Here is a 12,300-nt window from a genome sequence, read left to right as displayed (position 1 = left end):
CTGTCTCTAGTAAAATACAAAATAGGGTTAGGGATGTGGCTCAATGGTAAAGTACCCCTTAGTTCCCCCCCAAAAAACTGTTGGGCAGTCTCTTAAAAAAAATTAAATATGCATTAATCCTAAAATGAACCCTAGTCCCCCCAAAAATCCCTGGTACCTGCCCCCAATTTTTTTTTTTCTAAATAAAAGTTACACATTTTGCATTTTCCATAAAGATCTCATCACACTGAAGTATCCTGTTGTTAATTATAATTAAAACTGGGTTTATAAACTGTATCAATAAACTAACAGTACTGTTTAGTCCTTTATAAATTTGGTCATAGAAAAATAAGTATTAATAGCATTAGATGAATATAGTGCTGCTTGGCAAGTCATTAAGAGAAAGATTTTATTTGGTCTAATACGTGAAGGCTCTTCAGGCTCTCTTTATAACATGTAAACCAAAAAGTACCAATATACCTTCATAAGTATATTCTGAGGGCTTTTAAAAAAAGCACCATAAACTTAAGGTACAAAAATAGCTAAGGGCCAGTAATGCCAGTGGCTCTGGAGCCTGAGATGGGAGGATTGCAGATCTAGGCCAGTCTGTAGCTCAGTGGTTAAGTTGTCCCTGGGTTCAATCCCCAGTACCAAAACAAAAGTAGCTAAGGATGCAAACTGGCTAACTAAAAGAAAAAACATTTTTTAAAATAAATGGAGTAATTACATTAAATATATTCACTCTGAATGTAATACCAAACAGTTTTGAAAAAGTTCAAATGATTCTGGCTTCACAACTGGACAAATCTATCAAGTACATACAAGTGTCACTCAACAGCAATTTTTTTTTTGGGGGGGTCACATATCCCCTATTTCTATGAAAAATATTTAAATATATTTGCCTCAAACTATGTTTTACTTCTTTCAAGACTTACCTGAGTCTTAACTTTGTGACCATGGGTTTTCACTGAATGGCAAGAGTTACCTCTTTCCCCTTTTAGAGCTTGTTTGGAGATGCTAGTTTCCTGCTGTGCATGGTGGTTCACACCTGTAATCCCAGAGACCCAGGAGGCTGAGGCAGAAGGATATCAAATTCAAAGCCAGCTTGGCACACTTAGACCCTTTCTCAAAATAAAAAATAAGAAAGGCTGGGGGCATAGCTCAGTGGTAAAGCCTGAGTTCAATCCCCTGTACTGGAGCGGGGGAAAAGAAGCTACTTTCCAAGAAACTATATAATTAAGCCAGTTTAGTGACAAAACAGAGCAACTGTTTGAACTACACAATCAATTTCATTCCAATGATGTCTAACAATACCAGGTACTCTGGCAGTTTTGCCTAGCTGGGCTAGATGAGATTATAGATGGTGTATAAATGTCTAGCACAATACACTATTATTATAAAACTGGAGCTTAGGTACTGTCAGTGTTGTGATTTTGACATTTGAGAAGTGCTAGGCAGAGAGCTTTGTGTGACACCCTAGTCATACTACAAAGGGAAACATCTGAGTCAGTCCTAGTGTGGAGCACAGGTGTGGCTTCAGTGTACACAGTATACAGATGACAGACAAGCTGTATTAATGAGAATTTATATAAAACACTCAGCCTAAGAAAACATAAATAAGGACTCAGACTTTTTTGTGTGAGGATATTTAGTTACTTTAAGTAATACAGTATACACTTTTTTACATTTCCATTTTTCATTATTTTTATTACTTATTTTGAGGTGGGGTCTTGCTCTGTTACCCAGACTGGTCTCAAACTTGTGGGCTTACATGATCCTTCTGTCTCAAACTCTATTGTGTGTCTTGTGTATGTATTCATATATATATATATATATATATATATATATATATATATATATATACACACACACACACACACACACACACACACACACACATATGGATTTTTCCCCCCTTTTTGATCTTGAGGATTGAACCTAGAGCCACACTGCTGAGCTACATCCTGACCTAAAGTCCTTTGGGATAAGGTACCTCCCTAATGACAAAATATCCAATGTCAGTTTTTTTTTTTTAAATGAATGAAAGCAAAGGATTATAAATATTTTGGCATTTTATGTTTCCTGGTATAGTTTGAGGGCTGATAAACTCAACAGACGTAGAGGCTCAGTGACCATTCTGACTATGCTTTGTATCTCTCCTTTCTCTCTTCTAGATTTCATTAACTTTGGGATTAAAACAATATAATATCATCTTGTCACTGATCAAAGAAATCAAAGTGCTGATCAGATCACACTGATACCTGTGAGTGCCCCAAATTAAGTGATGAGTATGGGAGAGGGGCAAGGAGGTAGTAGGGGCACAGCCTGGGAGAGAGGACAGAAGAGAATGGTGTGACAACAAAAGGAATGGTTGAAGAGATGATACTTGTTTAACATTCTTGGCTTACCAAGCCAGATCTTGGAGACCAGAATAATCTCAGAGGTAAAAAAAAGTCTCTTCTTTTATTGTAATGTTGAAGAGGAAAAAAAAAAAAAAGCCACGGATGGGTTATAAACATTAGGCAAAAACAGAGAGAAGCCAAATCAGGTCAATATAAAGTAATAAAACACAAAATAAGACATTGCAATACCATAATGATGGTATTCTATGTCTCAACAATTTAGAAGATGTCTATTTAAAATCTTGTCCCTCTATGCAAAATAAAAAATTATTTTAGTAAAGTTATCAACATATATACATACAAATAGAGAAACACATGAATAATGCAAAAGAGATTTATCAGTGATGTAATTTTGGCACTTTTACTTGGATTTTTAAAGAAAAGTGAATACAAACATCTCTGTACACAAATTCTCATTGTAGAGAAACAGGATGTAGAATTAAAAGGTGCAAACATCTCCCTTCTTAAAAATAACATTGAAACAGAGAACTTTACCTGTTAACCTTCAGGTTGGCAACTTCTACAAATCTGGCTTGATTGATCTAACTCCACAAGTTTAACAAAATTATTTTTGCTTATATCAGTGATACTTTGATATCCACTTCTAGTACATGTACCATTTGGCCAGAGGTCCATAAATAATAATAATGTTTTCAATGTAGAAATCTTAAAAGTTTTAAAGGGAAATACTGCTCAGTAAATAAATTCTCCTGGAATTTCTTGTAGCAAAGGTTCTTCAAATTTAAATCGTTTGGAGATGGCCTTTTGCTCCATTTTCTCTTTTTCAGACTGTCTGCATTGTCCTAAAGTATACGAAGCAACTACAATTAACTCCTCTGTCACAAGCGATTCCTCGGTTTCTGGTTTCTCAGTATCTGCTTTAATTTCAGGCACAGAATCACCTTGTTGGAAGGCATTTGCTTCTTCTAATGACTCTTTCGTCCTAAAAGAAGAATCTTGAATACTGCTCTGTGTCAACCATGGGTGTTTTAGACATTCTTCAGCAGTGGCTCGATCTCTGTATAAAGACAAACATTTCATACTTAAGACAACATAAAAACTTCGACTGAAATTCAGAGCACAAGGTTTACTGTGAATTCTGAATAAAACCAGAAGTTTTGAAAATTTGAGTACAATTGTCCATAATGTTGAAAAATAGTATTTTTAAGTAAAATAGTATTTTCTCTAAAAAGTTCTCTTGAGAGACCAGGATCAGACAGAAACTATCTACTAAGGACTGGCTGTCATTTCACTGTCAATTTCTACTAATGAATAGTGACACATCTGCAATAATAAAATTTTTCTAATTAATATTTAAATCTTAGTATAATGAGGTGTGCAGTACAGGTCAATATGTTATTCATTTTTATCAGTTTTCCTTTCAACACATATATTAGGCCAAGAGTTCCATCTAGTTTCTTTTTTCCTGTTTGTTTGTTTTACAATACTGGGGATTAAACTCAAAGACACACTATCACTGAGATAAATTCCCAGCAATATTTACTTAGATACCGGGGGACTGAACCCAGTGGCATGTTACCACTGAGCTATATCCCCAGTCCTTTTTATTTTTTATTTTGGGATACTGTCTCACTAAATTGCCAAGACAAATTTACAATCCTCTTGCTTCAGCCTTCCAAATGGTTACTGGCTTGCACCACAGTGTCTGGTTAATTTAACTTTATGTCTACATTTTTGTGTCTTCATTTTGGGATTTCAGTTGTTGGAATACTTTTGTTCAGAGAAGACTACTCAAAAACTGACAAAAATCAGGCTAGGGGTATAATTTGATGGCAGAGGACATGCTTATTAACATGTGCCACGGCCATGGGTTCAATTCTCGGCTTCCCTCCCTCCCACCAAAAAAGAAGATAAAGATGAATATTAATACTTACTCTGGTTTCTTAACTAAAAGTCTCTTGATGAAGTCCATAGCGGTTTCAGACACAACATCAAATTCTTCCTCAGAATAACTTAAATTCATCTGTGAGATGTTCAAGAATGTTTCCTGTTTATTATCACCTAAGAAAGGTGATATTCCTGTAAGCATGACATAGGTTAACACTCCAATGCTCCTAAATCAGAAAGAAAATAAAAGAAAACTTGGTATCATATTAATTTCTTGAAACCAATTTTTAAAAAATATTTATTTTTTAGTTGTAGTTGGACACAATCTTTATTTATTTTTTTTTATGTGGTATTAGGGATCAAACCCTGTGCTAGGTGAGAGCTCTACCACTGAGCCACAACCCCAGCCCCTCTTGAAACCAATTTTGTCAATTTTTCTTTCATAAATAACTCTTACCACATATCTGTTGCCATGCTGATAGGATCATAACTAAGGATTTCAGGAGCTAGTATCAAAAACAGAAGAAAATATTTAGTTTTGTGGAAAAAATGCCTAATTTGCTCATAGAGGTAAAAAATTAAAGTAAGCCTTAGAAACTAATAAAGCACTATCATCAAGGTTTGGGTTAAAACAAAGTAAATTAACACTATAATTCAAATTAGTATGAATTAATATGAAGTCTAAACTAGATGTTTGTAGTTAACTTTTCATATTTCCACCCTTGTGGTTGAGTCCTAGTATTTAAAAAATATTTGAATGCCTAAATACTGCAATTTATACTGACAATTTTTGAGACCTTTCTCTTCTCACACCATCTAATTGGGCATCATATTGTCTATTATAATAATAGCCTTGAAATCTCTCTCAGAGCACCCACACCTCTTCTGTCCCAATCCAGTACATAGCACTTTCACCTCTCATAGCTCAGGGATAGAACATATGCTTAAACATCCACGAGGCCACCAAAAAAAAAAGAAAAGCAAACTTTTTTAGTCTTATAGGAAAAACATCACCAATTTGGTATTTTACTCTTGAAAGTGTTCCATTTTTAAATTTAATCCACAGGAATTAGTTAATTTTTTTTTTTGTGTGTGTGTGTGTGCGGTCCTGGGGATCAAATTCAGGGCCTCGTGCATGCTAAGCAGACACTCTACCACTGAGTCACATCCCCAGTCCAGAAATGAATCTTTGATGGAGGAATTTTAATATAGCAGATGGCTGGCCCCCTTTGAATGTGAGTTCCCTGATGAAGGCGATGCCTGATGTTAAACACAAAACCATCTCACTCTTTCAAATACTTACCCACATATTCAGGAGTACCCATAATTTCTCGTAGCTCTTCACTGTTCTTCATTATTCTTGAAAGGCCAAAATCAACTATCTTAACATCACCCAATGGAGAGTCACTTGTCAGCAGAATATTCTGAGGCTGAAAAATATATCCCCCCAAATATTAATAAAACCATGATAACACAAAACATGTAGCCCACAGAACACAAATTTTACCTATAAAATTGAATACTGAGGAATTTAACAGTAAGAAGTCATTTATGAAATAAATACTTTAATAACATACTTCCTATATGTAAGGCAGCAGCTTGGTACTCTTCCCTCTACTGGTTCTTCCTTAGTATATATATTTATGCTTGTTAAATACAAACCAAAACCACTTATAACAACTATCCCTGATGACCCTGAATGTCTTCCTGGTTAGCATACTCTCCCTGCTACTCCCTCAAAGCTCAGCTTCTTGAAAGCATGGTCAAGTGCACTTGCTGGCACTCTTCTTTTTTTGTAGTGCTGGGGATTGAACCCAGAGCCTTGCTCATGCTAGGTAATTGTTCTACCACTGAGCTAAACCTTCAGCCTCCTTGCTATCACTTTTCATTCCAGCTAAATCTGTTTTGTGCCTTCTACTAAATCTGCCCTCATAAGAGGTCACAATAACTTTAATAACCAAAGACCCACCAAATTCTGTGCACGTCTTTCAGGCACTATTTGCATAAATTGACTGCTGCTTTTGGGTACTGCTGGTTATTTTTGAAATTCCCTTTTGTTTTCTCCCTGTTGGATCTCTTGTCCCTCTATAGATCCTTTACTATTTTCTCAGAACTTTTTCATCTTGCCCTCCTTTTAAATGTTGATATTTTCCAAGATCTTGTCCCAAAACTCAGCATTCTACTTTTGAGCCATTTCATCTGTCCCCAAAGCTTCAGGGGCCACTTACATGCAGATAACTTCCACTCCAAGCTCTTTCAAGACTCAGATCCAATTAAAATCAGATCTCAGCATGTGGCTAAATGTTACATCCTCAATTCCTTACAAGCCTTCTACTGAGTAAACATCTTGGAACAGAAGTGCAACCCCCAGCCCCAACAAACAGATTTCTCTCTTCTGTATTGCCAATTTCAATGCCCAAGTAAAACACTGGAAAAATCACTCTAAAGTTCTCTTTCATTTTCCACATTGTATGAGGTCACCTACAAGTTGTGCCAATTCTATTTCCTAAATCTCAATATCCCCATTTGCTAAGAGCCACAGCCAAGTAATATGATGCATGGCATTTTTGGTTGAAAGGTGATGCCAGCAAGCCATTGAGATGATATGATTATGTTAAGATTTGCATTCATATGGATATTGGACTCCTGCTGTTCACCTCAGCCTGCTACAGGACTCCTGAAGAGTTCCCATTGGTTGGGGAAGTGCGGTAGGAGGGAATTCCGGAGGAGGAACTTCCTCTTGGGATCTGGGAGAACGCCGCGTGCCTCCATCAGCAATCTTCCCAGGAGCTTACGGGGCATTGGCGGCAGTTTCAAAAAATAAAGTTTGTTCCTGCTTGAGTGGCTCGTGATTTTGTGCCCAGCCAGACTGCGGCACCCATTGCTTAAAGTTTTAGTGCTCATTACTTCACATCTAGATCACTAAGATGGCCTCCTGTCTGTGGTTTTCTCCACCTTCAACCCACGCCCCATCATACAATATAGTATAGTTGTCCTTCAGTCTGTGGGGGATTGTTTCTAGGACCCTCTGTGGATACTGCAATCACTGAAATCTGCAAATGCTTAAGTACCTTAGTGTGAAAGGATCTAGTGTTTACAAACAACTAATGCATATTCTACCATATACTTGACTTATAATGCCTAACACAATGTAAATGTTACATAGATATACTTGTTACATTGTATTGTTTAGAAAATGACTAGGAAAAAAAAATCTGTATATGTGTTACGGTTTGGATATTAGGTGTCCCCTGAAAAGCTCACGTTAGGCAATGCAAGAATGTTCAGAGGTGAAATCATTAGAATATGAGAGCTATAACCTCAGTGGATTAATCCATTAATAATTTGAATGGATAGTAACTGTAGATAGGTGGGGTGTGGCTAGAAAAGTATGTTGCTGGGGGCATGCTCTTGGGGATTATATTTTATCCCTGGTTTCTCTCTACTTCCTGGCTATCATGAGCTGAGCAGATTTCCTCTGCCATACCATTCCACCATGATGTTCTGCCTTACTTCAGGCCCAGAGCAATGGAGTCAGGTGACCATGGACTGAGACCTCAGAAACTATGTGTCTCAAATAAACTTTTCCTCCTCCAAGTTTTCTTGTCAGGTCTTTTGGTCATAGAGATAAAAAGTCAGCTTACACAAAATGTTCAGTGCAGATGCAATTTTTTCCCCAAATATTTTCAATCTATGGTTGGCTATATCCATGTATGTAAGAAACCCTTACATACAGAGAATAGGCTGTACTCTTCCCATAATGCAAGTCTGGTTATAATGCTATAGGTCACTACTATCACCAACAGACACCACACTCTCAAACAGGGTGGAAGTTAGGATGTATGTGGTGGTCAAGGTCAATGTTTTACCCAAGGGAAACTGACTAAGATAATTTCACATAAAAAGATGAGCAAACTTATTATGGACTAGAATATAAAGTCATATAAAAATTTTTGAAAAAATTTTGTTTTCACTTCAGAAAGTCTGTAATTCCTGATTTTTGACAATAAGGACATTTCCGGAGGTGAACTGAGAAGCACGGGTACTGACAAATTCTATAAAACTTGCTCAGCAATCAGTGTTTATGATCTGGCTCCTGAGTCCTTTCCAGGATCAATCTCTTGTCATTTCTCAAAGGCACTCCGTGTTCCAAGTCAGATTGGCTGTAATCCTGAATAAGACACATGGTCTCACACCTCATGCCTCTGCACATGTGCTTCCTCTCCTTCTTTGATAAATTCATTTTCATCACTCTGTGCACAGTGGATCCATAAAGCACCCATTCCTCCATAAAGCCCTCCCACTTCTCTACCTTCTTCTCCCTCCTTCCAGGCAGGAGTCGAGGGTTGTCCCCTCTCATGCATGGCAAGCTCATTGCATTGTTTCCTTTTATTTTTTATTGGTTGTTCAAAACATTACAAAGCTCTTGACATATCATATTTCATACATTAGATTCAAGTGAGTTATGAACTCCCATTTTTACCCCAAATACAGATTGCAGAATCACATCGGTTACACATCCACATTTTTACATAATGCCATATTAGTAACTGTTGTATTCTGCTACCTTTCCTATCCTCTACTATCCCCCATCCCCTCCCCTCCCATCTTCTCTCTCTACCCCATCTACTGTAATTCATTTCTCTCCTTGTTTTTCTTTCCCATTCCCCTCACAACCTCTTATATGTAATTTTGTATAACAATGAGGGTCTCCTTCCATTTCCATGCAATTTCCCTTTTCTCTCCCTTTCCCTCCCCACCTCATGTCTCTGTTTAACATTGTTTCCTTAAATGTTAATTTTTCTGTCTCCTTCATATCAATCTGGTTCTCTAGATGTACAAAATGAATGTTCATGCTTTTTCTTCTTCCACTCACATCCAACTATTCCATTTGACTTCTGTTCTCTCATTCTAAGTCACAAAATCCAGGGCTTTCTTCAAGACTACTTTGAGTAGTACTTCACATTGTGGCCCATTCCTTCCTTGTTCACATATTCTTTTCCTCTTGGATTCCATGACAAAACAGTGCCTAGTTTCCTTCCTACCTCTGGCTGCTTTTTCTGTTTCCTTCCTACCTCTGGCTGCTTTTTCTGTTTCCTTCCTACCTCTGGCTGCGTTTTCTGTTATCTACCATTATCTAGTTCCCAGAAAGATGGATTTCTCATGGCTTGATCTTGAGATCCCTTTCTCTTCTCATTCCAAACTCTCACCTTGCAAAGACTATTGCAACCAAAGCTTAAATACCACCTACAGCTTATGACTCAGAAACTTTTATCTCTTTCAGACTTCTTAACCAACTGCTTACCTAATCTCTCTTCTCTGATATCTCAAAGGCATCTCAAATTCAGCATGACCAAAACCAGACTCATCTACCCAATCACCCCTCCTATTGTTTTATATAATTAAAATTTTTATGGGTTTATCAAAGTCTGAATTCAGAAACCAAGAAAGAGAAGAATGTTCAGGTTCATGAGGGCAGGAGCTGCAGTACTGATCACTGTGTCAGCGCCTACTATACACTGATATTTGCTGGGTGAATGAAAAGGAGAAACAAACATAAAAAAAAAATGCAGATAGCCTATTTTGTCTTAGGGATGTTAGTAGTATAAATATTACTAATAAGAAATCCCCACTGTCGAAGAGTTCATAATTGTAAGAGAAAAAGAAGGATCTATGATGCACAGGATCTCCTGTGTGCTGGGCTCTGACAGCAATATACCAAGTACTTGGGCAATAAATATATAAAAGGGATTAATTCTACCTCGGAAAATTACAGATGAGGTATGTAAGCAGACCCTGAAGGATAAAAAGGACTTCATCATTTATTCAACAAATTTTTATTGACTGCTTTCTAAGCTAGGCCTTTGGAAAATAACAGAAAACAAGGCACGAGTCCCCTCTTGGAGCCTTACTTTTTTTTTGGTGGCAGGGTAGGGAGTCCTGGGGATTGAACCTAGGACCCCAAGCATGCTAAGCATGTGTTCTACTACTGAGCTATAGCCCTTGCCTGGAGTCTTACATTCTAATGAGGGCAAATAAATACAAACATATAATTTCAGGTAGTTTGAAGTGCTATGGGGACCTCAAAAGTAGGGTGATTGGTGAAAGGGGATGTTAGGAGTGTGCACATCTCATGCTATCTTTTTGAGAGTCAGAGGAACCAGTCATGGCAGTAATCTTCAGGGTTAAATCGGTAGGGGACATCAAGGCAGAGGGAGGAGCAAGTACAAAGGCCCTGAGGCAAGGACAAGCTACTGGAGCAGGATCTCAAGAAGTCCTGTATAGATGGAGAAAAGCACAAAGTGGAAGGAGCAGCAGTAGTGGTGGGCATGAGAATGGAACCAGGGAAACGGGAATTACACGGTTTCATAGGCCATTCTGGGTCAAATGACACAAACCATATCCAAATCATAGTAAATGTGGCATACCTTGTGTCATATTTTTTATGTTACTCCTGCTTTCAAGCAGTATACTGATGCTTAAACCATCGGTGCTTAAACTTAAATCCAAAATGGGAAAGTCCCAGCATCTAGTCCATTTTAAACTATGCACACAACAGGTGGAAAAGTTAATAACCAACACTGCTAAAAGACCAAACTAATAAAAGACAAAAAGCACCAGATTTTAAAACTGAATTTCTTGGGCTATTTTGGCCAGTCCTCCCCTGTCCTCTAGATTTACTAAAAGCAGGCCACTGTGTTGAATGAGTAATCCACCAAATTACTGAGACTATTTTGGGATGGTAGTTAGTTGCTAGAGTTACTGCTTCTCAGACTTGTCAGTCCTGCAACATGTTCTACATGTTAAATAATTGTGCTTTACCTTAATCATAGTTTTTCTTTTCCATTTTCATGGACTCACAAACTTACACGTTCACAGACTCCTAAATCTCTCAAAGAAATTCCCAAGCTGATTTTAAGGTATTTGACTAAACCTTCAGTGAATCAGTGTTTTGAAAAATTGATAATTTTGAGGTCTGTACTGAAGCCAAATAATGTAATTTTTCTCATTTAAAGGGTTCTTCTAACAGAAAATTTCATTTTTAACTATAATGGAGACTAAATTGTAATCAAAGTTACAAAATATATTGGAATTATCAATTTCCACATAATTAAAACATAAGAAAATACATTTAGCTTTGAAGCAGTCTGGGAATTTTTTTTTTCTTTTTCTTTTTTTTTTAAACAGCTTGGTCTTTCAAGCTCTTCCAGAGATGCAGAGTCAACATTGTAAGCACCAATTCTCACTGGACAGACAAATAGATGTTAAAGGTATAGGACAATAGACTCTTTGTCCAGACTCAACTAGAAATGACCTTTTGGCAGAAATCACTCCTGACTGCTGCTCCATTGCAACACCAACTCCATCTCAGCCATTCACTTAGAGACATGTTCCCTTCAGCAGTTTACTGAGTGACATGTTTGACTGCACACATGTGAAGTGAGGGTGGAAGAAATGCTGATAGCTTCAGACCACCTTGTCTTCTAGTTCTTCTGGGTGTAGGAGACAAAGATAGTCTAGTTCCCAACATCAAAGGCCCATCATAAAGCCCTCTATTAAATTTGGCAAAGATTTCTACACTGAACTGCATGAGGGAGAAAGGAATATGATTTATATTGAAGGTATTGGGGAGAAAGGGATATAATTTCCTTGTGTAAATACACAGTTGAACCTGGTATTCAAGAACTTAATATTCACCTTGACTGCTTTCAAGTGACATCAAAGATCCATGACACATGGTGTTGGCAGCCTGTCTGACTTGCTACTTAATTAGTTCCTGAATAATGGTCACAGATTGAGCTGTCATAAGTTGAAAGACCATTTCCTATAGGTGCAATGCTATTTAATTTGGGATTCTGTTCCTAGAAGACCTTTTTACATCATAAAGTTGGTAAAACACCATAAAAATAAAACATGATTTTACAAAGTTAAGAGTATAAAGCCAAACTGAAAAAAAATCTATAGTATATAACATTTCTTTTGGGAATTCTTCTTCATGGCTAATATTAACTGAGACTTCTTATGAAGCTGGGACTGCAGAGGTCATGTCTTCCAGGTCAGTATTCCTGAA

The 12,300-nt window shown here is 37.3% G+C and overlaps 1 protein-coding gene across 1 annotated transcript in view; it reads right to left on the bottom strand.

The window, feature by feature from the left end:
• Positions 1–2,715: 2,715 nt before the first annotated feature.
• The window catches only part of Stk17a (serine/threonine kinase 17a), a 31,302-nt gene continuing 21,717 nt past the window's right edge, over positions 2,716–12,300 (bottom strand). The window contains exons 4-7 of the mRNA XM_027938318.2: positions 5,533–5,659; positions 4,687–4,735; positions 4,277–4,456; positions 2,716–3,399 (exon numbers count right to left, since the gene is read on the bottom strand). Of these exons, the coding sequence (XP_027794119.1) occupies positions 3,075–3,399; positions 4,277–4,456; positions 4,687–4,735; positions 5,533–5,659 (681 nt within the window). The 3' untranslated portion in view covers positions 2,716–3,074. The remainder of the gene's footprint in view (positions 3,400–4,276; positions 4,457–4,686; positions 4,736–5,532; positions 5,660–12,300) is intronic.

The sequence above is a fragment of the Marmota flaviventris genome, chromosome 1 (genome assembly GCF_047511675.1).
Source record: "Marmota flaviventris isolate mMarFla1 chromosome 1, mMarFla1.hap1, whole genome shotgun sequence".
Classification (NCBI taxonomy): domain Eukaryota; kingdom Metazoa; phylum Chordata; class Mammalia; order Rodentia; family Sciuridae; genus Marmota; species Marmota flaviventris.
The sequence above is the reverse complement of the archived record's forward strand: the minus strand, read 5'-3'. Positions and strand labels throughout refer to the sequence as shown.